This window comes from Carcharhinus amblyrhynchos, unplaced genomic scaffold, assembly GCF_965287045.1.
Source record: "Carcharhinus amblyrhynchos unplaced genomic scaffold, sCarAmb.v2.hapA scaffold_89, whole genome shotgun sequence".
In the NCBI taxonomy this organism is placed as follows: domain Eukaryota; kingdom Metazoa; phylum Chordata; class Chondrichthyes; order Carcharhiniformes; family Carcharhinidae; genus Carcharhinus; species Carcharhinus amblyrhynchos.
This window is the reverse complement of record NW_027649829.1, coordinates 156543-182190: the sequence shown is the minus strand read 5'-3', so window position 1 is coordinate 182190 and position 25648 is coordinate 156543. Positions and strand designations below refer to the sequence as shown.

General features: G+C 46.7%; 1 protein-coding gene across 1 annotated transcript; it reads left to right on the top strand.

The window, feature by feature from the left end:
• The first annotated feature begins 979 nt into the window (after positions 1-979).
• Positions 980-25531, top strand: LOC145338023 (CD276 antigen homolog). The gene is made up of 8 exons (XM_080182794.1): positions 980-1233; positions 12528-12585; positions 13340-13681; positions 14000-14344; positions 15145-15323; positions 16379-16487; positions 19590-19730; positions 25476-25531. The coding sequence occupies exons 1-8, from the start codon at positions 1213-1215 to the stop codon at positions 25529-25531; spliced, it is 1251 nt and encodes a 416-aa protein (XP_080038920.1). The 5' UTR covers positions 980-1212.
• The last annotated feature ends 117 nt before the right edge of the window (positions 25532-25648 follow it).

The window sequence follows — 25648 nt, the reverse complement described above, 5'->3', positions numbered from 1 at the left end:
TAGTCTTCTGAGAAAATAGAGGTGTTGGTGGGCTTTCTTAACAACTGTGTCAGCATGGGGAGGACCAGGACAGGTTGTTGGTGATCTGGACACCTAAAAACCTGAAGCTCTTGACCATTTCTACTTCGTTCCCATTGATGGAGATCGGGGCATGTTCTTCACTGAACTTCCTGAAGTCGATGACAATCTCTTTCATTTTGTTGACATTTGAGAGAGAGATTATTGTCTCCCTCAGCTGGCAGTCTAAAGTGCTGACCTCATGGCAGTCACGGGGCTATGGCAAGCAAGGTAAAGATAGTCTGTACCATCCACACACACAACTCTCCAAAGCTCCTTTACCAGCGCCTTCCAAAGCTGTGACCACCAATATGCCAGCAGGCACCTTCCATCACCCGCAATTTCCACTCTGAATCATCCTGACTCGGAACTATATCCCCACTGCATTCGTTTCTTCATATCAATAAATCACCCGGCACTCAGGATTCTCCTTACACCCCCTAGGGGGATTCTATTCTCCAGTTATCAATCACCCACCCCAGTGAACAGCCAACCCAGAATTGAAACTGAGCAGAAATGATATTGCAGTGTTTCAGTGTAAGAGAACTGTGGATGTGTGCGACTGATAGTCAGAACTGGGGCGAGTGAAATGGTTAAATGTGAACTGAAACTATTGAACCGTTTAACTGAACTCAACCCACACTAAAAAAAACAAGTGTATCTGTCTGATAAAGCTGGGGGTTTGTGGATAGATTGCATGTTAACGGAAAATAGTTGAGCTACACCGACTCCAGTCAGCTTGGATCATGGAGATCAAGCCACACAGGGATCAGCTCGGAGTCCGGGAGACAGAGAGGGAACGGGAGATGCACCTGGGAAGAAGCATCAGTCCCTTCAGAGAGAGAGACACGGGGAGAGGGGGGGCGGGGAGTGAGGATTAATGTCCCAGCCTCTGTCAGGAAAAACCGGGTTAAAAGCTGCTTTTCCCCTGAAGGGATTGGAGTGAAACAACAATCCGAGTGCCGGCTCCCGGGAAACTGTTCAGCCCACACCCGGGGAGAGGGAGGAGAGAGCGGGGATGGTCAGCACCCCCCCCTCTCTGTGAATTAACTCAGGTCCCGCCCCGTGAAAACCATTCATGCTCAGAGTGACAGTGAATGTGTTTCTCCCTCCTGTTGTCAGTGTGGAGTCTCCGAGCTGATCCCTGTGTGGGGAATGGATGGAAAGGAGCTGCAGGTACTGTCAGTGTCTCAGAGCCGGGGGGGAAAGGGGGGGATCTGGGGGAAACTTTCCTTCATCCTCACCCCCATTCAGCTCCTTATCCGGGGGAATGGATGGAAAGGAGCTGCAGGGACTGTCAGTGTCTCAGAGCCGGGGGGTGGGGGGTTGGTGGTGGAAAGGTGGGGGATCTGTGTGGGTCTCTGCTCCCTCCGGAGGAGTGAAATTGGGATTGATCTTTGTGGCTCTCATTCCCCTGTGAGGTTGGGGGTGATGATGTGGAGATGCCGCTCCTGGACTGGGGTAAACACAGTAAGAAGTCTCACAACACCAGGTTTAAGTCCAACAGGGTGTGGGAGGGGGGTGGGGAAATAACGCGTATGGGGGCACCAGTGTGGGTGTTTTCCCCCCCTGGGTGTGGGGGGGGGGGAGGTCAGTTGGGTGGGGATAATCAGTATGGGTGTCTTCCCCCTCCTGGGGGCTGGGGGGATCAGTGTGGGTGGGGGGATCAGTGTGGGTGTCTTCCCCCTCTGGGTGTGGGGGGATCAGTGTGGGTGGGAGGATCAGTGTGGGTGGGGATAATCAGTATGGGTGTCTTCCCCCTCTGGAGGTGAGGGGATCAGTGTGGGTATCTTTCCCCTCTGGGTGTGGGGGGATCAGTGTGGGTATCTTTCCCCGTGACGGTGGGGGGGGGTAATCAGTGTGGGTGGGGATAATCAGTATGGGTGTCTTCCCCCTCTGGAGGTGAGGGGATCAGTGTGGGTATCTTTCCCCTCTGGGTGTGGGGGGATCAGTGTGGGTGGGGGGGGTGAGATGAGCATCTGTCTGTGCCTGGAAGAGAACTGGGCTGAAATTGGATTGAATGAATAAATGTATTGTTCTTGCAGCTGTTCAGTGGCTGCCTGGTTTTATATCCTGTACACCTGCCTCTTTTATTTGCTTATCCGTTATTGAATGACGTATTGGCCATCTGGCTGAGGTTGATTCAATGCCCTACCACAATTTGTTTGTTTATTCTGTTAATATTGAACATCTGTCTCATACTTCTCAATATGAAGTTGCGATTATCAGCTATTTACTCTTAAAACTTGCCAGCCCTTACAAAAGCCCCCAGCTCCCCATGTTGCTAAGTATTCCATGATTCCCACTTCCCTAACAGCATTGTGGGTATCCCTACAGCACCGGCAGCAGTTCAGGAAGGCAGCTCACCACCACTTTCTCAAGGGGCAATTAGAGATGGGCAATAAATGCTGGTCTAGCCAGTGACACCCAGAAAGAGTTTGTTCAGTTTGTAGGTTTTTTTTGTTGCAGAGCTGTGGGTGGAGGAAATCTTTGCTTTCCTTTCCCATCCTGACAGAGCTGGCCTGATGTCCCCGGCGTTAATACTGAGCTTCATCCAAACATTTCACAACAGAAAAAAGGCCTCTCTCACTTAAAAATATTACAGAAATCACAGGAAAGAAAAAGATGAGGGATGAAGCTAATTGAAACATTTGTCAAAATGTCAAGGTATACATGGAAAGGTTATTTCTGCACGCTCCTCCAATCCCAGTTGGAATATAGCCTGGGAACTATCGTGGGATATCAAAGAACAGTCAATGGACAATTCAACATGGAATAATCATAGGTAAAGGATGAAAGGTCAGATACCCAGGTTTCTTGGATATCAGTAAACCACGTCGTCTGCTGCCCTTGTCCTAGATGGTAGCGGTCACGGGTCTGGAAGGTGCTGCCTAAGGAGCCTTGGTGAGATGCTGCAGTGCATCTTGTAGACGGTACAGACGGCCGTCACTGTGCGTCGGGGTTGGAGGGAGTAAATGTTTGTGGTTAGCATGTTGATTAAGTGGGGCTGCTTTATGCTGGATGGTGTCGAGCTTCTCGAGTGTTGTTGGAACTGCATTCATTCAAGCAAATGGACAGTATTCCATCACACTCCCGACTTGTGCCTTGTAAAAGGTGAACAAACTTTAAGGATTCAGGAGGTGAGTTACTTCGGATTCCCGGCCTCTGATTTACTCTTTAAACCTCAGTATTTATATTGCTAGTCCAGTTTAATTTCTTATTAAGGGTAACCCGCAAGATGTTGATAGTGGGAGATTCAGCAATAATAACGCCATTGAATGTCAAGGGACAATGGTTAGATTCTCTTTGTTGCAGATGTTGTGTGGCGTGGATATTACTTGCCACTTGTTAGCCCAAGCCTAGATATTATCCAGGTCTTTCTGCACTGCTTTAGTATCTGAGGAGTTTCAATTGGTGCTGAACATTGTGCAGTCATCAGTGAACATCTCCATCTTCTGACAGAAGGTCATTGATGAAGCAGCTGAAGATGGTTGGGGTGAGGACATTATCCTGAGGAACTCCTGCAGAGATATCCTGGACCTGAGATCACTGTCTCCAAAGGCCACAACCATTGTTCTAGAAAGGATCATTCCCCCCAATCATGTTTTGGGAAAACAGCAAAGAATTAAATTCTGAAGCCCAACTCTGAGGAAGACTCATACAGACTCAAAATGTTAAATGTTTCTCTCTCTCTACAGATGCTGCCTTATAAGAAACATAAGAAATAGGAGCAGGAGTAGGCCATCTGGCCCTTCGAGCCTGCCCCGCCATTCAATAAGATCATGGCTGATCTGTCGTGGCTCAGTTCCACATTCCCGCCCTCTCCCCATAACCCTTAATCCCCTCTCTTATCAAAAACCCATCAACCCGCGTCTTAAAAATATTTAGCGAGGCAGCCTCCACCACTTCAACGGGCAGAGAATTCCAGAGATTTACCACCCTTTGAGTGAAGAAGTTCTTCCTCAACTCCGTTCAAAACCGCCCCCCCTTTATCTTGAGGCTGTGCCCCCTAGTCCTACTGTCCTTTCTGAGCGGGAAGAGTCTCTCCACCTCTATCCTATCCAACCCATTCATCATCTTATACGTCTCAATGAGATCTCCCCTCATTCTTCTAAACTCCAACGAGTACAAGCCTAGTTTATTCAGCCTCTCCTCATAGCTCAACCCCCTCAACTCCGGCATCAGCCTAGTAAACCTCCTCTGCACTCCCTCCAAGGCCAAAATATTCTTGCGTAAGTACGGCGCCCAAAACTGCACACAGTACTCCAGCTGCGGCCTCACCAGTGCCCTGTACAGTTGCAGCAAGACCTCACTACTTTTATATTCAATCCCCTTCGCTATGAAGGCCAGCATCCCATTTGCTTTCCTGACCACCTGCTGCACCTGCAGGCTGGGTTTTTGCGACTCATGCACAAGGACCCCGAGGTCCCTCTGCACCGTCGCCTGCTGCAGTTTTTCTCCACGTAAGTAATAATCCTTCCTTCCATTATTCCTACCAAAGTGGACCACCTCGCACTTGCCAACATTAAATTCCATTTGCCAGTTCATGGCCCATTCGCCCAGCCTATCTAGATCCTTCTGCAGACTCTCCACACCCTCCACGCAATTTGCCTTTCCACCAATCTTGGTGTCATCAGCAAATTTCGACACCATACACTCGGTTCCCTCCTCCAGATCATCTATATAAATGGTAAATAGCTGAGGCCCCAGCACCGACCCCTGGGGCACTCCACTAGTCACCAACCGCCAATCCGAATAGCACCCATTGACCCCCACTCTCTGCCTCCTATTTGACAACCAGTCCTCTATCCACGCTCACACCCTACCCCCAACTCCATGTCCCCTGACCTTCTGCAATAACCGCTTGTGAGGTACCTTGTCAAACGCCTTCTGAAAATCCAGAAAGACCACATCCACCGGCTCTCCTCTATCCACCGCCCTAGACACATCCTCATAGAACTCCAGTAAATTTGTCAGACACGACTTCCCCTTAACGAAACCGTGCTGCGTCTGCTCTATCAAGCAATTCCCCTCAAGATGCCTCGCTATTTCCTCCTTGATGACGGATTCTAACATTTTACCAACAACAGACGTTAAACTAACTGGCCTATAATTCCCTGCCTTTTGCCTGGCACCCTTCTTAAACAACGGCGTAACATTAGCCGCTTTCCAATCTTCCGGCACTTCCCCGGAATCCAGCGACGTCTGGAAAATAACCACCAAGGCATCCACTATCACCTCCGCCATTTCTTTCAGAACCCTCGGATGCATTCCATCCGGTCCTGGGGACTTGTCCACAATCAGCCCCTCCTGTCTCTCGAGCACCACCTCTCTAGTAACAGTAATGTCATTGAGACCCTCCAGTCCTACCACCTTTCCATCTCTAACACCTGGCAAATTATTCACGTCCTCCTCCGTGAAGACCGAAACAAAAAAATTGTTCAAGACCTCAGCCATTTCCCCATCCCCTACCACTAAGTCCCCCTTCTCATCCTCTAAGGGTCCAACGTTCACCCTAGCCAGCCTCTTCCTTTTCATATACTTATAAAAACTCTTGCTATCCTTTTTTATATTAAGCGCTAGCCCAGCTTCATAGTTTCTCCTACCCTTCTTTATCAATTTCTTTGTCAATCTTTGTTGACATTTAAACCTTTCCCAATCCTCTTCTCGCCCACTACTCTTAGCTACTCTAAACACCTCCACTTTTAATTTAACACTTTCCTTCACCTCCTTCGTTATACACGGCTTATTACCTCTCCTCCTACGGTCCTTTTTGACCATTGGAATAAATTTCTGCTGAGCACCAAGAAAGATCTCCTTAAAAATCTTCCACTGCTCCTCAGCAGACCTACCTTCCAACGCGCTCCCCCAGTCCACATTCGCCAATTCCTCTCTCATCCTACCGTACTCCCCTCTGTTCAAACAAAGGACGCGTGTCCGGGAACCCACTTTCTCCTCCTCCATCTGCACCAGAAACTCCACCATACAGTGATCACTCTCCCCAAGAGGATCCTTCACCACAAGGTCCCTGATTCTACCCGCCTCATTACATAACACCAGATGCAAGGTAGCTCGCTCCCTCGTCGGCTCCTCTGAGTTTATGCAGCATTTTCTGTTTCTATTTCAAATTTCCAGCATCCGCAGTATTTTGCTTTTAATTTAATAGAGTTAAACCCTGCAGAAGGTGAAGGAACGTTTTCCCTAAACATCCCCTGCTTCCCTCCCCACCAATATCTGAGTTATTGACAGAACCTGCAGCTCCTTTCCATCCACCACAAGGATCACTTGCAATACAGGGTACTCAAGGACACTGAAAGGGATAACCGTAACTGAGCGGGAACAAGATACCTGTGGATATTTTTTCCCGGGAATTGAGACAGTTAAAGAGTGCAGTGTTTACTGTGAGGATCCAGTGTGATTCCGGATCACTGGGAGTTTCAGGTACAGCTCCTGAGAAATGGGGATTATTGAAGGGAGAACCGCACAGGTTCCAGTGGAGCTGTGATCAACAGCCACTGGTTGTTGTTAATGTAACACACTGTCTGGTGATTGTTTGAGGCAAAACATTGAACAGAAAAGCAAAATATTAGAGATAATGGAAATCTAAAATAAAGCTGACACACAGCAGGTCAGACAGAGAGGAAAAGTCAGTTAATAATACAGTGGTGAATGTTCATTCCAGCACATTTCTGTTCCTCAGTTTTATGTTGCTATTTTCAGGAACACCAGATTTCTCAAAGTGCTTCAGAGTCAATGAAATACTTTCTGAAATGGACTCTCTGCTACAAGAGACATGTCAGTCTTGGATTTAGTGTTTAAGTCTGGAAATGGGACTGATTTCGGGATCCTTGCCGAGATGGAACCAATTTAGAGAGAGACAGGCAGTAAAGAGCTGAATCCTGGTGAAGATCAAAGACAGCTTCCCCTGATCCACCTCTTTTCCTTTGGGGTCTGAGACACTGACAGTTCCAGCCATTCCCTTTGTTGCGATCCCAGTTGATGTTATACCTGAGAGAAAGATCCCAGAACAGATCCAGGCTGGGGGAAACTTTCCTTCATCTTCACCCCCATTCAGCTCCTTATCCGGGGGAATGGATGGAAAGGAGCTGCAGGGACTGTCAGCAGAGTCTAGAGGGACAGCAATATTGGTACGAGGGAGAGTGGGGGAAAGGGTGTGAGGGTGGGGGACCCGGGGGAATGGGGTGGGGGCAATGGGAAATGGATGGAAAAAGAGTGGTGATGGTTGGAGGATGAGATCAGTGTCTGTCTCTTATTCCCTGTACTGGGAGGATGATTCTATTTACATTTTACTTAAAGCAGAAACAGACCGGTTCAGCAAGCTGCCTGGTTTTTACATTGTGGACAGCAGCTGCTTTTATTTGCATTTCAGTTAATAATAACAACCAGGGCAATCTGGTTCCGGCTAATTCAGTTCTGTTCCTTTCAAAGGTTATGCTTTGTAAATAGTGAATAAGACTCTGTCTCATACTTCTCAATAACAGATTGCGATTATCAGCCATTTATTGTTAAGAATCCCCAGCCTTAAAAATCTCTCTTTTTAAAAATTCCCCATGTTGCCAAGTACCTCATGATTTCCAATTTTCCTCACAGCATGGTGGGTGTACCTACACCTCAGGGACTGCAGCAGGTTCAAGAAGGCGGCTCACCCACCACCTTCTCAAGGGGCAAATAGAGATGGGCAATAAATGCTGGTCTCGCCACTGACACCCCGTCCTGTAAATGAGTTAAAACATTTTGTTAGAGGTTTCCTTGTATATCACATTGCTAAAAAGGGACACCCTTTTTTCCATATTAGCCCTTCCTGACTTGCTAAGTTAATAGCCTCTCTACTTTTCTCCACTGGGTGGGTCCAGACTGTTCTAATCTCGATCCAAGCGCATTCCTGGGAAACTTCACTTCTGACCTGGAAGGTGAGGAACTGGAGACCAGGAGTGATCCAGCTCCACCAATCCCCTCTGGTACAAGGTGAAGGAATTGTCCCTGGGACATAGGGCCACCCAGCCTGTGCTTTGCACCTTTGTTTCTTCTGGCTACTTCTGATGGATAGGTGACTGTGAATGTGCCTCTGGTGTTGGGCTCAGTGTTAATCCCTGTATTGACTGGGATGAGTGAATAGGAGCTGCAGGGACTGTCAGTGTCACTGGGGGAAACTTTCCTTCATCCTCACCCCCATTCAGCTCTTTATTCAAAATAAACTCCTGAGGATCCTGGAAATCTGAGATAAATAGAGAAAATGCTGCAATTCCTCAGCAGTCCAGACAGAGAATCTGTGGAGAGAGAAACAGAATTAATATTTGAAGTTTAACCCAGCTTTTCTACCTGCTGACTCAGTGCGGTAATCAGTTACATTCCCAACCCTCACTGCAAAAAAATAGCCAGTGACAGTTTCTGTGATTCAGAGCATCCATCTCAATTTTACAGCAGTAGACAGGGTGAAGAAACCATGGTCAACATATCCAGAAACCTCACCAACTACAACCTTGGCATCAGATCTCAATTCCCTCAGCCCATTGAATTCATTTCAGAGTTAACATAGAATTTCATCATTGACACATTGAGCGGAATTTTACATGAATGATTCTAAGTGCCCAGCGAGTGTGAAAATGAGAGAGTTCCTGATCCGTTTCTTGGGTGAGTTTTCACACCCAATCTTACAGAAAAAAATGGTTTGTTACTTGCTGCTGCTGCAGGCACTGGGTTGGGCTTAATTCAGCAGCTAGCCTGCAGAAGGAGCTACTGTGCATGTGCAGACCTCTGATTCTGCACATGCACAATTTGAACAGCAGGGGTCTGACAGACAGAGGGCTGTCAGGCTGCTGCTGCTGCAGGCAACTTAAACAAACTCCATTACCCCCAACCCCTTGCAATCATGGGGGCCCGCACTTGATCATAAGCCCCACGATGCTCAAAATGCAGACCTCTCTGTCCAGACTGATCATGTCCTCTCCCCCCTGATCCAATAGCAATGCAGAGTGCGCAGCAGACCCCGCTCCCTCCCTGATCAGGCCCTGCCCCTGGCTATGCACCCATTGGCTCCACCCCTGCACCATAGGCCCTGCACCTGGTCCCACCTCCATAGGCTCCATTCCTTAGCACTGGCTGGGGGACAGTGGCCGGTGAGCATTGGCCAGGTGCCAGGATGGCAGTGCCAATGTGCCAGGGTGGCACTACCAGGCTGCCACTGCCCAGGGAGAGAACCTCGCCTAGCAAGGCCACAAAGGCAAATACATGCAAATAAATATGACCATAATTTATCCAGCCCCACGCCCATTTCCGGTGAGAGGCTGACCCCGCCAGAAATCCGCATCTCATAAACTCACGAGAGCTGAGAAATTGGGTGTGATCCTGATTTTTCAGTTCCTGTGCGATTTTACCGGCTCGTTCTGCCTATCGATGGGCAGGGCGTGCTGGTAAAATCCCAGCGACTGTCTCAAAACACATAACAGAGTAATAATTTCTATTTAATCCTCTAATTACACTTAAATTATAAATCAGTTAAAGGGGATACTCTGGAGCTCAGTCAGATAAACGCCCAGTGTAGCACTCCCTCAGCACTGACCCTCTGACAGTGCGGCACTCCCTCAGTACTGACCCTCTGACAGTGCGGCACTCCCTCAGTACTGACCCTCTGACAGTGCGGCACTCCCTCAGTACTGACCCTCTGACAGTGCGGCACTCCCTCAGTACTGACCCTCTGACAGTGCGGCACTCCCTCAGTACTGACCCTCTGACAGTGCGGCACTCCCTCAGTACTGACCCTCTGACAGTGCGGCACTCCCTCAGCACTGACCCCCTGACAGTGAGGCACTCCCTCAGCACTGACCCCCTGACAGTGAGGCACTCCCTCAGTACTGACCCCCTGACAGTGTGGCACTCCCTCAGTACTGACCCTTGACAGTGCGGCACTCCCTCAGTACTGACCCTCTGACAGTGCGGCACTCCCTCAGCACTGACTCACTAATAATGCAGTGCAGAGAGGAGTTAACACCCACTGGGGAGAGCACTTTGAGGATCTCCGTAACTAGGATCCAGCCTTTGCCGTAAGTGCCATTGACACCATCTCGCAACACGTTACCCGCAATAACCTCAGCGCAACCCCAGCTCAAGGCGACGGTGGAAAAGCCATCTGACAGCTGAAAAACAAGAAGGCCTCTGGCACAGGTGGAATCTTCATTGAAATATTAAATCCGGCAGAGAGATACTCTTCACAAGAATCCACAATCTCATCCCACTCTTGTCTGGATGTATCTCACAACAGCAGGTCAAAGTCCAACAGATTTATTTGCAGCAAATGCCACTAGCTTTTGGAACTGGCTATTCCTTCTAATCATGATGTGGATGTGCCAGCGTTGGACTGGGGTAAACACAGTAAAAAGTCTGACAACACCAGATTTTAGTCCAACCGACTTATTTGATAGTAAACTCACAAGCTTTCGAGGGGACTCCCTCTTCGTCAGGTGAATGGAGAGTTCTGGACAAGCCCTCCGTATACACAGGATTTGCTCAGTTGAGGAGGATCGTGACAGACACCTCCAGACGCTGAAAGCTGCCCTCATAAGAACAGGATATGGCGCTCGACTCATAGATCGACAGTTCCGATGCGCCACAGCGAAAAACCGCACCGATCTCCTCAGAAGACAAACACGGGACACGGTGGACAGAGTATCCTTCGTCGTCCAGTACTTCCCCGGAGCGGAGAAGCTACGACATCTTCTCCGGAGTCTTCAACATATCATTGATGAAGACGAACATCTCGCCAGGGCCATTCCCACACCCCCACTTCTTGCTTTCAGACAACCACACAGCCTCAAACAGACCATTGTTCGCAGCAAACTACCCAGTCTTCAGGAAAACAGTGACCACAACACCACACAACACAGCCACAGCAACCTCTGCAAGACATGCCGGATCATCGACATGGATACCATCATCACACGTGAGAATACCATCCACCAGGTACATGGTAAATACTCTTGCAACTCGGCCAATGCTGTCTACCTGATACGTTGCAAGAAAGGATGTCCCGAAGCATGGTACATTGGGGAGACCATGCAGACGCTACGACAACGGATGAATGAACATCGCTCGACAATCGCCAGGCAAGACTGTTCCCTTCCTGTTGGCGAACACTTCAGTGGTCACGGGCATTTAGCCTCTAATCTTCGGGTAAGCATTCTCCAAGGCGGCCTTCACGACACACGACAGCGCAGAGTCGCTGAACAGAGACTGATAGCCAAGTTCCGCACACATGAGGACGGTCTCAACAGGGATCTTGGGTTCATGTCACACTATCTGTAACCCCCGTGACTTGCCTGGGTTTGCAAAACTTCACTTACTGTACTGTCTGGAGACAATACACATCTCTTTAATCTGTGATCAGTGCTCATTCCACTCACATTGTCGGCCACTTTAGGACTTGAACAGCAGGTTAGGTGTAAAGATTCGCATTCCAATCAGTAATCTCTAAACTGTCTGTGCTTTATATGCTCTGTCTGAGGCCAGAACTCTCCATTCACCCGACGAGGAGGGAGTCCCCTTGAAAGCTTGTGAGTGTACTATCAAATAAGTCGGTGGGACTAAAACCTGGTGTTGTCAGACTTTTTACTGTGTTTACCCAAGTCCAACGCCGGCACATCCACATCAGAGTTAATGTTTCACATTAATCACCCTTCATTAAAACCAGAAAGAGGGAGAAACAAAGTTGTTTTTATTTGTAATAATATAATTTATTCATCTAAAATCTGGAAGACACATTACAAAACATGTCAGACTGTAAATCGCAGTGATATTTACATTCTCTCCAGAGAGCTGACGATATCAGAAACATTTCTATCTTTTCGTTACAGAGAGTACAATTCTTTTCAAACGATCGGTCATGTTGCACTTTGGGGCACTTCAATACTCACTAATAATGCAGCGCAGAGAGGCAGTTAACACCCACTGGGGAGAGCACTTTAGGATCTCTGTAACCAGGATCCAGCATTTGACACAATGCCATTGACACCATCTTGCAACACACTACCCACCATCATCTCAGCACAACCCCAGCTCAACGTGAGGGCAAAAAAACCATCCGAAAGCTGAAAAACAGCAAGGCCTCTGGCACAGGTGGAATCCTCACTGAAATATTAAATCCAGCAGAGATACTCTTCACAAGAATCCACAATCTCATCCCACGTGCCATCCGACACGAGACTGGGATTAAACTCACAGTCTCGGGGTTTATAGATCTTTAACAGCGCTTCAGTGACTTGGCTGAAAGGCTTTACAAAGTGACCTTTCCCCATCGTGCCCTGGCAGCGGCTGTTCCAAGCTTGAATGTGTCTCTCAGCACGTAATCCTGGGCAAGGGGACAATTCTTTGCACTGGAAGTTTGAGGCAGTCCAATCATCAGTCTGAACAGTGGGTGAACCTGTTGTAAAGGGGGTCACTGTGTTTTCTTGTTGCAGGGACACAACTTCCACAGACTCCTGCTGCTGCTGCTGAGTGTTGTTGCTGCTGTTTCAGGTAAGAGCTGTGACTGCTGGAACATTTCAGCACTGATCACAGGGTGGGGGGATCAGGAATACATCTAGCTTTAAGGTGCTGTGTGTCCTGCCAGTGGAGCCATTGAGGGAGTGGACACGGTAGTTTCACATCACACACAATGATCATCAGAACTGAAAGGAAGGAAGTTAATGTTTTCACATTAACCCCTGTGATGTGAACAGTGGGATCTGGACACTGAGCAACACTCAGTGACACTGGGATGTGTGACTGGATAACACTGGGATGGGTGCCTGAGAGCCAGCGGGTCTCAGATGGGAATCGAAAAGGACTGGGATGAGATCCTGAGCTCTGGAATCAGGAGTCTGGGACTGTCCTGAGATCAGATCGACGTTAGTAAATCCGACCTTTACATTTCAGGGTCAGTTTTCAGCTCCTGAGTTCCATCTCACATTGTCCACCCCCCAGTCTGTGATTTTTCTCCCAAGGGGAGGTGAGCAATATCCTGATGTGTTCTCCCAGCATGTGTACAAATGGAAAACATGTGATTCAAAGTGTTGTCCAGCTGCTCTGTGCTTACAAATATCCAGCACAAGCTGGTTTTAGTTAAAGGCCCTCAATGTCTGAGCTTTAACCTTCCCACAAGTGAAAGCAGTGAGGTACTGATCAGTGCTTCTTGTAAATCGAGCATCGCAGTGTAACCGTGTGAAGCTTGGGATGTAATGTACCAGCAGGGAGGTTATATCTGTGGATAAATACTTCCAATCTTTTCCAGGTTTTTCACATTTCCCAGTTTCTGGGTTCCTTGGGAAGCAGGTTGTGCTGCCCTGTACCTACAAAGGGAATGTCCCAGTCTCAGATTTACTTGTAATCTGGGGGACACCCAAACGTGAATTTTTGCACAAGTTTATCAATGGAAACGATGATTTGAGGGAACAAGATCCACGGTTCAGAAACAGAACAAAGCTGTTCAAAGATCAACTGGAACAAGGAAACTGGTCAGTCCTGCTCTCTGACCTCAGGGAGTCAGACCGGAGCCAGTACGAGTGTCAGATCTACAAGATTAATAAACAAATTCATTGGGAGAAAACTGATTCAGTCGATCTCTTTGTAACAGGTGAGAGATTTCTATTTCAGATGTTCCATATTTATGATATGGTGATTATATTAAAATGATTTAGAGTCTTTTGAACGTTTCTGCAGTTGTTTCACTGGATAGACAGTGAGTAACATTGGAAGGTTTGAAATGTTGTGTGATATTTTAACAAAGAATGATTGTGTGAAAGTGAGTGGTGTGAGTCACTGTTACCTGTAACTGGTCCTTAAATTACCTGGAATTGTTATTTCTGTTCCTGAGTCTCACCTTCCTGTCCCTCAGATATGGAGTTCAACAAGGAGATTCTATCCATTTATAAATACTTCCAATCTTTTCCAGGTGACTCGCCTGTCCCAGTTTCTGGGTTCCTTGGGGAGCAGGTTGTGCTGCCCTGTACCTACAAAGGGAATGTTACCATCTCAGATTTACTGGGAATCTGGCGAACCACCAAGGGTGATATCTTACACAGAGTGGTCAACGGAAACGATGATTTGACAGAACAAGATCCACGGTTCAGAAACCGAACAAAGTTATTCAAAGATCAACTGGAACAAGGAAACTGGTCAGTCCTGCTCTCTGACCTCAGGGACTCAGACCAGAATGATTATCAGTGTCAGATTTACAAGAGGCTGGAGACAAGCTATTATTGGGAGCAATTTGATCTCGTCCATCTCTCTGTAACGGGTGAGAGATTTCTGTTTCAGGTTTTCTGTATTTAATCTCTAATTTTTATGGGTTCAGTTGTGCAGTGGTTATGTTACTAGACTAATAATTGCAGAGCTCAGAGCACTCGTTTCAGCAGGTCTTGTGTCGGGTGTGCGGACAATGTGGCTTGTCCATCGCAGCAGTGTGACTAATGCCTGAATACTGGGGATATCAGCCCGGGAGGCGATTTTCACATTGATTCACCTATCCTGCCAGTGGATTTGCAGGGTTTTGCAGAGGCAGTGTTGGTGATATCTCTCCAGGGATTTGAGGTGTCTGCTGTGCATTGTCCATGTTTCTGATGCATACAGGAGGGTGCACTGTAACCATGAGCTGGATTGGAGGTCTCAGGCTTCGAACACTCTGTTGCTCGGATGTCTGAAGGCTGCACTGGCACATTGGAGTTGATGCTGGATTTCATTGTTGATATCTACTCGTGCCGGAGGAGATGTGGGAAATGATCCACATTGTCCAGGGGCTCACTGTGGATCCTGATGGTTGGGGGGTGGGGGCAGTTTAATACAGGAAGAGCGGGTTGGTAGAGAACCTGTGTTTTCCAGATGTTTAGTCTGAGGTCCGTTCTCTTATATGCCTCAGTGAATGTGTTGACGATGGTTTGTAGCTCGGCCTCTTGGTTGTGGCTCTGCAGACACTAGAGGTGTCGGAGTTTGAACAGTTTCCTGCTTCGTTCCACTCCAGCGGGAAGCTTCAAGGTGATGGGATGGAGTGTTGCTGCGAGGAATATGTTGGTGCAGTGATGCAGTCCTGTTTGATCCCAGTTTGTGGACGTATTGGGTATGTGGTGGCTCCACTGGTGAGGATCACAGTTTGCATTATCATTGTGGAACAGGTGGAGAATGGTGACAAATTTCCGTGGGAAGCCGGATTTGAGGAGGATGTTCCACGATCCCTCACGGTTGACAGAATCAGAAGCCTTTGTGAGATGGAAGAAGGCCATGTACGGAGATTGATGCTGCTCCCTGCACTTTACCTGGATTTGTCGCGTGCTGAAGATCATGTCCATTGTGTCTCTTAACAGGCGAAGCCACACTGAGGGTCAGGGAGCAGCTGTACAGACACCGGGAGGAATCGTTGAGGAGGATTGTTGCAATGACCTTTCCCATGGTGGAGAGGAGGAAAATCCCTCTGTAATTTCCACAGTCAGACCCGTCTGCTTTCCTGAAGATGGCGTTTGTCTTCGGAGCGCCTTCCCCACCCAGCGCGCATTTCTAAATGTTTGTTCCCCTCCCGACTCGAACACTGACATCACTGAAGAGAATCAGCTTGTCTCCTTTTGGGATGTGGGACAGCGATTGGTCAAGGCTGGAGTGGACTCTTTCTTTTGTCTTGTCCCTTAAGTCTAGGGTTGGGGTGGAGGCACAGACGGCTGTGATGAGCTGTTTCTGGGGCAGAGTGAGCCATAAAGTCATGAGGTGTTTCCTTCCCCGGTGGGTCTATTGAGACGTCTGACCCATCTGTTTTTTTATGGCAAAGCCAACACCATAGAGACAACATTTTTATTTTGGAAGAAGGTATATCCACCACCTTGGTCTTTAAGCTGGCCTTCCCCTGCCTGTCGTGTCTCGCTCAGGGCAGACATGTCAATGTTACGGTGCCGGATGTTCCACCTAATCCCGAGATTTTCCACCGGATTTTAGTTGGAGGTTCTTGTTCTATTTTAGTGGAGTGTTTGGGTTTAAGGGGGAGTGAAAATGGTGGGGGGTGGGGCCGGGGTGTGGGGGCGAGGGGGCGATTGCTGCTTCATGACCAGTTATGCCTGTTGGAAAGCATGTATCGGTCACATTATGGGGCAGTGTGTGTGTGCAAGGAGCTGTGGGGAGGCCTGGTGTGTGTGAGGTTATTGGTAACTAACCTCCCACATCCTTCCAGGACTAGAATTAACCAGGGATCTGTTTGTACTGGGGATGGTTCTGAAACACTCGGTGCTGAAAGTCTCTGCTGTTAGTTTTGTGAGTGTGTCCCAGTCTGTTAATGGCTTCATTCTGTCTCTAGGTCCTGGATCCTCTACTGGAACAAGAGTTGGATTGGGAATCGGAATTCTTGTTGCTATTTTTGTTGTTGCTGGAATTGGGATTTACATATTCCGAAAGTGCTACAGACGGTGAGTTCCAGAATGTTCCACTGTTTCCATTGAATCCTGTTTTTAGTTTATAATGTTTGTTCAATGTTGCTGAACTCTCGAACTGTCCATTTACTGAGCTGTGAGGATGCTTCAATCCACCCTATCATTAAGCAGCATTAACCAGTCACTTCCAGCTTGTTATCCTCTCGCTGCTGAACAGTCCCCGTGGCTTGGAAAGGAGCAAATATTATCCCACTGGGAGAACCAGTGGATGAGGAATGTATCTGGAATTTCAGAAGGTATTTGATAAGGTGCCACACAACAGGTTGTTCCACAAGATAGAGGCTCAGGGGATTGGGGGTAATATAGCATGGATTGAGGATTGGTTAATGGACAGAAACAGAGGAGGAACAAATGGGTGATTTTTGGTTGGTGGGATGTAACTGGTGCTGCAGGGATCAGTGCTGGAGCCTCAGATATTCACAATCCTTATCAGTGACTTTGATAAGGGGAGAGAGTGCGATATGTCCAAGTTTACTGATGATAGAAAGTGGGAGAGTAAGCTGTGAGGAGGACACTGAGGTTGCAAACAGATCTTGGCCAGTTCAGTAATCGGGAAATAATGGGTACAATAAGAAGTCACACAACAGCAGATTAAAATCCAACAGGTTTATTTGGAATCACGAGCTTTCGGAGTGCTGCTCCTTCATCAGGTGAGTGGTGATATACACGATCTTCTTGGAGATCCTCTCCACTTTGAGCCAGCAGTTTGCAGTGTCGGTGGTAGCTGTCGAACTGGTGTGTACCACTGACACTGCACAGCACCGGCTGGAGAGAATCTCCCACACCAGTCCAACACCAGCATCTCCACATCAGGAAATAATGGTGGCAGATGGAATATAATGTGGGAAATGGTTTGGAAGAATGGAAAAGCTGAGAGGCCAGTGAATGGCATTTGGAGAGATTTGTACCCAAATCACCAAGTTAACACCCAGGTACTGCAAACAGTCAACAAGGTAAATGGGATGTTGGCCTTCATTGCAATTTGCTAGGAAAATAAGAGGAAAAAAGTCTTGCTGAAATCTAAGTGGAGCATGGGCCAGACCAAACATTGAGTACTGTGTACAGTTTGTTCTGCTAATGCAAGACACAGGAGCTTAGAAATTAGGAACAGGAGTAGGCCATTCAGCTCCTCAACCCTGCCTCACCGTTTGACCGGATAATGGCCGACTTGACAGTGGCCTCAATTTTATTTTCCTGTTTCTTCACACTACTACCCGCCCTCAAAACCCTATGACTTTCTTATCAATAAAAATCTGTTTAACTCCAAATTGAAGTATTCCATGACCCTACCTCCACTGTCCTCTATAAGACCACAGGATATAGGAGCAGAATTAGGTAATTTAGCCCATTGAGACTGCTCCGGCATGCCATCATGACTGATAAGTTTCTCAACTCCATTCTCCCGCTTTTTCCTCGTGATCCTTTTACCAATCAAGAACCTGTCTGTCTCTGTCTTAAATGCACTCAGTGACCTGGCCTCCACAGCCTTCTGTGGCAATGAATTCCATAGACTCTCAATCCTCTTGCTGAAGAAATTCCTCCTGATCTCAGTTCTAAAGGGTCGCCGCTCTACTCTGAGGCTGTGCCTTTGGATCCTAGTCTCTCCCACTAATGGAAACATCTTCCCCCATGTCCACTCTATCCATGTCTTCCATTATTCTGCAAGTTTCAATGAGATTCACCTCCTCAGCTTTCTAAACTCCATCGAGTAGTGACCCACAGTCCTCAGATGCTCCTTGTACATTAAGCTTTTCATTCCCGGGATCATTCTCGTGAACCTCCTCTGAACCCTCTACAGCCAGCACATCTTTGCTTAGATACGGGGCCCAAAATTGCTCGCAATATTGTATAAGTGGTCTGACTAGAGCCTTATAAAAGGCATAGTAGCACAGTGGTTAGCATTGGTGCTTCACAGCTCCAGGGACCTGGGTTCGATTCCTGGCTGGGGTTACTGCGTGGAGTTTGCACATTCTCCTCGTGTCTTCGTGGATTTCCTCTGGGTGCTCCAATTTCCTCCCACAGTCCAAAGATGTGCCAGTTAGGTTGATTGGCCGTGCTTAAAAAATTGCCCTTAGTGTTCTGAGATGCGTAGGTTTGAGAGATTAGTGAGTAATTATGTAGGAAGACGGGGGTAGTTCCTGGGTAGGATTGTGGTCAGTGCAGACTTGATGGGCTGAATGGCCTTTCTCTGTACAATCGGGATTCTATCTTAGTTACCAGCATCCTGTGTGGCACCTTGTCAAAGGCCTTCTAGAAATTCAAGTAGATAATGTCCGCTGGCTCTCCTTTTGTCTAACCTGCTTTTTATCTCCTCAAAGAATTATAACAGCTTCATCTGGTTTGACCTCTCCTTAATGAAACCATGCTGACTTTGTCCTATTTTACCATGCTCTTCCAAGTATTCCAAAATCTCATCCTTAATAACAGATTCTCAACTCTTACCAACGACCGAGGTCAGGCTAACTAGCCTGTCATTTCCCACCTTTTGCCTCCCTCCCTCCATAAAACCAATTTTCCAGTCTTCTGGGACACCCCCCGACACCAGTGATTCCCGAAAGATCACCACCAATACCTCCATTAATTCTTCAGCTATCTCCTTCAGAACTCTGGTGTCAAGTCCACCTGCCCCAGGTGATTTATCTACCTTCAGACCTTTCAGCTTTCCTAGCACCAACTCACCTCTACCTGACTCTCTTGAATTTTTGGTGTGTTACTGGTGTTTTCCAGCATGAAGACTGATGCAAAATACCTATTCAGTTCCTCCACCATTTCTTTGTTCCCCACTACTACTACTCCAGCAGTCTAATGTCCACTCTTGCCTCTCTCTTACCCTTTATCTAAAAACAACTCTTGCAACCTTCATTTATATTCCTGGCTAGCTTTACCCTCCTTTCTGTTTTAGTTGTCCTCTGTTGGTCTTTAAAATCTTCCCACTAATCTTTGCCACATTGTATGCTTTTTCTTTTGCTTTAATGTTATCCTTGACTTCCCACACCAGCCATGGATGCCTCGTCCTCCGCTTTATATGCTGCTTCGTCCTTGGATTAATTTTTGCTGTCTCTCCCCAATTATTCCCAGAAGCTCCTGCCATTCCTGTGCCACCGTTTTTCCTGCTAGACTTCTCTCCCAATCAACGCTGGCTATCTCCTGCCTCCATAGTTCCCTTTATCAACTGGAATACTGTTACATCTGATTCCAGCTTCTCCTTCAACCTGCAGGGTGAGTTCTATCATATTATGGTCACTGCCTCCTAAGGGTTCTTTCACCTTAAGCTCCCTTATCAAGTTTGCCTCATTACACATCTGCAAATCCAGAATTGCCTGTTCCCTATGGGTTCCACACACACTGTTCTTTAGAACCATCTCGTAGACATTCCACAAATTCCTTTTTCTTGGGATTCACTCCCAACCTGATTTTCCCAGTTCACCTGCATATTGAAGTCCCCCGTGATCACTGTAAGCTTGCCTTTCTTGCACAGCTTTTTTATCTCCTGGTCTGTCTTGTGCCCCACATTCTGACGACTGCTTGGAGGCCTGGAGATGGAGATAGGCTCAGGGAATGGGCCAAAATGTGGCAGATGGAGTTTAATGTGGATAAGTGTGAGGTTATTCATTTTGGCAGAAAAAATAGAAAGGCAAATTATTATAAATGGAAAGCAGATTCAAAATGCATCCTGACAGAGGGATCTGGATGTCTGTGTTCATGGATCAGAGAAAGTCGGTGTGCAGGTGCAGCATGTAATAAAAAAAGGCAAATGGGATGTTGGTATTTATTGCAAAGGGAATGGAGCATAAAAGTAGAGAAGTGTTGTTGCCATTGTATTGGGTGTTGGTGTGACATCTGGAGTATTGTGTCCAATTCTGGCCTCCTTATCTGAGGGAGGATGTGGTGGCGTTAGAGACAGTTCAGAGGAAGTTCACCAGATGATTCTGGGGATGAAAGGGTTGATGTGTGAGGAGAGATTAAAGAGTTTGGGCTTGTACTTGCTGGAGTTGAGAAGGATGAAAGGGGATCTGATTGAGGTGTAAGGGATTGATAAAGTAAATGTCAACCAAATGTTTCCCTTATGGGACAATCTCGAACAAGAGGTCACAGGTAAAGGCTGTAGATTTACATAAGAACATAAGAAATAGGAGCAGGAGTAGACCATCTGGCCCTTCGAGCCTGCCCCGCCATTCAATAAGATCATGGCTGATCTGTCGTGGCTCAGTTCCACATTCCCGCCCTCTCCCCATAACCCTTAATTCCCTCTCTTATCAAAAACCCATCAACCCGCGTCTTAAAAATATTTAGCGAGGCAGCCTCCACCACTTCAACGGGCAGAGAATTCCAGAGATTCACCACCCTTTGAGTGAAGAAGTTCTTCCTCAACTCCGTTCTAAACCGCCCCCCCTTTATCTTGAGGCTGTGCCCCCTAGTCCTACTGTCCTTTCTGAGCGGGAAGAGTCTCTCCACCTCTATCCTATCCATCCCATTCATCATCTTATACGTCTCAATGAGATCTCCCCTCATTCTTCTAAACTCTAACAAGTACAAGCCTAGTTTATTCAGCCTCTCCTCATAGCTCAACCCCCTCAACTCCGGCATCAGCCTAGTAAACCTCCTCTGCACTCCCTCCAAGGCCAAAATATCCTTGCGTAAGTACAGCGCCCAAAACTGCACACAGTACTCTAGCTGCGGCCTCACCAATGCTCTATACAGCCGCAGCAAGACCTCCCTACTTTTATATTCAATCCCCCTCGCTATGAAGGCCAGCATCCCATTTGCCTTCCTGACCACCTGCTGCATCTGCAAGCTGGGTTTTTGCGACTCATGCACAAGGACCCCGAGGTCCCTCTGCACCGTCGCCTGCTGCAGTTTTTCTCCACGTAAGTAATAATCCTTCTTACCATTATTCCTACCAAAGTGGACCACCTCGCACTTGCCAACATTAAATTCCATTTGCCAGTTCCTGGCCCATTCGCCCAGCCTATCTAGATCCTTCTGCAGACTCTCCACACCCTCCGCGCAATTTGCCGTTCCACCAATCTTGGTGTCATCAGCAAATTTCGACACCGTACACTCGGTTCCCTCCTCCAGGTCATCTATATAAATGGTAAATAGCTGAGGCCCCAGCACCGACCCGAGTGGAGTGCCTCAACTGAGATACTTTACAACTGATAATTTACAACTGAGATCGTTGTATAATTACTTCTCGCAGAGGGTGGTGAATTTGTGGAGCTTGCTGCCCCATGGCGCAGTGGAGTCTGAATCATTGAATGGTTTCAAGAAGGAGATAGATATATTTCTAATCTTAAAGGGATAAGGGGACATGGGGAACTGGTGGGGAGGTGGATTTGTGATCAGGGAGAGATCAGCTGTGATCTGATCGAACGGCAGAGCAGGTTTGAAGGGCTCAATTTGCTACTTCTGCTCCTAATTTCTCTGTTCCTGTAACTCCCATTGCAGTTCCGCAATTCCTCAACTCTACCCTCACGAGTTCTACATCTTCTGACCCTCCATCTTTTCTTGCTATCAATTTAATTTCACTTGAAGTTTATTTATTAGTCACAAGTAGGCTTACATTAACACTGCAATGAAATTCCTGTGAAAATCCCTAGTTGCCACACATCGGCACCTGTTTGGGTACACTGATGGAGAATTTAATATGGCTGATGGACCTAAACCTTTCTTACTAACAAGTCAACCCTGCCTTCTCTGCCCAGCTGCCTGTCTTTTCAATGGGATATATCCTTGGATATTTAGCTCCCAGCCCTGATCCCTCTGCAGCCACGTCTGTGATGCCCACAACATCATACCAATTTCAATCTGCAGTGCCAGCTCATTTACCTTATTCTGTATACTGCATATATTCAAATACAACACCCTTAGTCCTTCATTAACTGTCCCCCTTCGCATTGTTGTCCCTTGATCTGCTGTGCCTGAAGTTCGATTCCTAACCCTTCCCAAACATACTGTCCTATTATTTGTTCCAGATACTTTACTAACCTTTCCTGAATCCTCCTTCCTTTTAACTTTTTTTATAATTTTCCATGTTGTTGAACCCATCTCCTCACATGCTAACCTGCTATTTTGCTTCCCATTAATGATTAGACTTCCCATAATTTACCCTTCCCTCCACCTGCCCCCTCCCCCATTTGCTAGTTTTGTTTCTGGGGAAAATAATTCAAACTAACAACTGTCTGAGGTGACTGCTTATTCTTGGTCACTGTCCCCTAGTCCTGGTCTCCCCCTCAAGAGAAAACCTCCCTGTCAAATCACCTCAGGATATTGTATCTTTCAGTAAGATCATATCTCGTGTTTCTAAACTCCAATGAATGCAGCCCAAACCTGTCAAACCTTTCCCCATTAGATGATAATCCTTTCATCCATGGAATGGGTCCTGTGAACCTTCTCTGAACTGTTTCTAATGCTATTATTATCCTTTTTGAGTGAAAGACACCAAAACTGTACAGAGTTCTCTCCATGTAGTCTCACCAACATACTGTACAATTGTAACACAACTTTATTTTCTCTTCAATCCACTTTTGCCTTTCTAATCACTTGCTACACCTGAAACTGCCTTTTTGTGATTCATTTACAAGAACATTCAGATCCCTCTGTGCCAGAATTCTGCAAGTAACTTGCTGTTTGAATATTCTTACCAAAGTGCATGAAATTACATTTTCCCGCATTATACTTGAACCAATTTATACACACACTTCACCGATCTACATCATTTTGTAAACTCTTTATATCCTCCTTACAATTTGCTTTGTTGGACATATGCTGTCATCAAGAAATTAAGCAACTATACATTATGTCCTTCCATACAACTTCTTTGTATAAATAGTGAATAGTTGAGGCCCAGTGTTGATCCTTGTGACACTCCACTGGTAGAAAATGACCCAGTTGTCTCTACTGCCTGCTCAGCCCAATGCCCTTTTATCCATGCTGATATGTTACCTATTACACCAGGAACACTTTTTATGAGCATTTTTGTGGCACCTTATCAACTGCCTTTTGGAAATGCAGGAACACCGCATCTATAGGTTCTCCTTAATCCACCTTGCTTTATCCTTTCTCAAAAACTCTCATAAATCAGTCACATAGGATTTCCCTTTCACAAGCCCACACTGACTGCCTTGGTTACAGAAAGATATCGAAGTGCCTTGCCAAAACCTCCTCAATAATAGGTTCTCCCTGTGATAGATATTAAGCTAGCTCAACTGTAGCTTCCTGCTTTCTGTCTCTATCTTTTCTTGGAGAGGGGTCACAATCCCTAATTTGCAATCTGATAGAACCTTTCCAGAATCGAGAGATTTTGGAAGATTAAAACCAATGAATCTATATCTCAGCAGCCATTTCTTTTAGGATCCTGGGATGAAGCCCATCAAGTCCTGCAGACTGTCTAAATTAAGTTTATTTATTGTCTGTCTTTAGTTCTAGTCATTTTCTCAGTATTCTTTCCCTGATGAAAGTATTTGTTTTCAGTTCCTCCCACCCATTCACTTCTTGATTTACAATTATTTCTGGGGTGTTATTCATGTGAAGACAGACACCATTTGATTGTTTCCCATTATCCCAAATTGTCTCTCCAGAGGACCCATGATTACTTTAGTCACACTTGTTATTTTTAAATAATTGCAGAAACTCTTCCTATCTGTTTTATATTTCCAGTTAGCTTTCTCTCGTACTCGAATTCCTCCCTCCACATTTTAAAAATCATTCTTTACTTGTTAGCCAACATTCTGACCTCCCATTTAATTTCACAGAATTAATGCTTATTTTACAATTTACACTCTCCTTCACCAATACATTTCACTCCAAGAGTCTCTGATAAGAATTTGTTTGCTTATAACGGACCATCTCCTTGTATGTCTAATGCAGGATAAATTTACCTCTCCCCCTTCACTGTCCACACAGCCTGTCCCACCCTCTAAACTTTAAGAGGCTCCTTAAAAACCTCCCTCCTGCCTGAATTTCTGAGGTGAGTTTTGGTGTTTTGCTTTATTGCACCTGTGAAGCAATTGCTGTGATTTCTGTTAAAGACACTCTATAAATGTCAGTAGTTGCTCAATCTCTTTCTGCACTTTTCAAAACTCCCCCTTAACCCGGAGATCAGAGGATTCAGTCACTGGGAATGTCATCTCAGATTTCCTTCTTTCACTCAATATCCTCCTCTGTGCTCTGTCTATCCCCACACACACCCCTCAGTGGCAGCAGGAACTATTGCAGAGTTAGAACATGAGCCTGTACGGTACTGTTCTCTCAACCCTTGATGTTGTGCTGAGCTATGTCCAAACCCAAGATCAAGCTTTCCCACTCCCTATCATTCTGGCGTACTCCATGTGCTTATCCAATAACCGCTTGAAAGTTCCTAAAGTGTCCGACTCCATTATCATAGCTAGCAGTGCATTCCACTTCCCAACTACTGAGTAAAGAATCTCCCTCATTGATCTCTATCTCCCGCCATGAACCTTTATAGTTATGCCCCCTAGTAACAGCTACATCCATCCGAGGAAATAGCCTCTGCATGTCCACTCTATCTCCCTCATCTTATAAACCTCTAAGTTGCCTCTCATCCTCCTCTGCTCTAAAGAGAAAGTCTCCAGCTCCCTCAACCTTTCCTCATAAGACCTTCTCTCCAAACCAGGCAGCATCCTGGTAAATCTCCTCTGCACTCTCTTCAATGCTTCCACATCCTTAGTGAGGTGACCAGAACTGTACACAATAACTCTTCCTCTCACCATCCCTCTGTGGGTCAGCATGGCTCCTGTGGAGTGTCCAGCCCTTGCCCATTGCCTCTCCTATAAACCTCCTCTACTCTACACTCTGTGTTCCATCACTGTGCAGCTCCTGTGACCCATACCCAGGATGTTGAGTGGAATTTAATGGGTCTGTGCTCCTGAACAGCTCCTTTACTCACTTGTCCAAAGTGTTGGATTCTTTTCATTCTGAACTCTGCTGTTTGTTCTCTTCCAGGAAACCAAATAGCTTCACGATCGATCAAAATGAAGCTTCTAACAGTGTCCTTTTGACAGAGGTGACCTGTCCAGGTGAAACACGGGACCTTGTGACAGCACCTGAACGTCAGGATGGAGCAGCTGGAGAACAAAACCTTCTGAGGAACAGGACTGTGCAGCATTGAGTTTTCA

What these genes read in the sequence shown, in the direction of transcription:
- LOC145338023 (XM_080182794.1), top strand. Translation starts at nt 1,213, where the DNA reads ATGGATGGAAAGGAGCTGCAG. An exon ending in TGGATGGAAAGGAGCTGCAG is followed by an intron (nt 1,234 to 12,527) that starts GTACTGTCAGTG and finishes TTCTTGTTGCAG; the next exon opens with GGACACAACTTCCACAGACT. An exon ending in CGTCCATCTCTCTGTAACGG is followed by an intron (nt 14,345 to 15,144) that starts GTGAGAGATTTC and finishes GTTTGATCCCAG; the next exon opens with TTTGTGGACGTATTGGGTAT.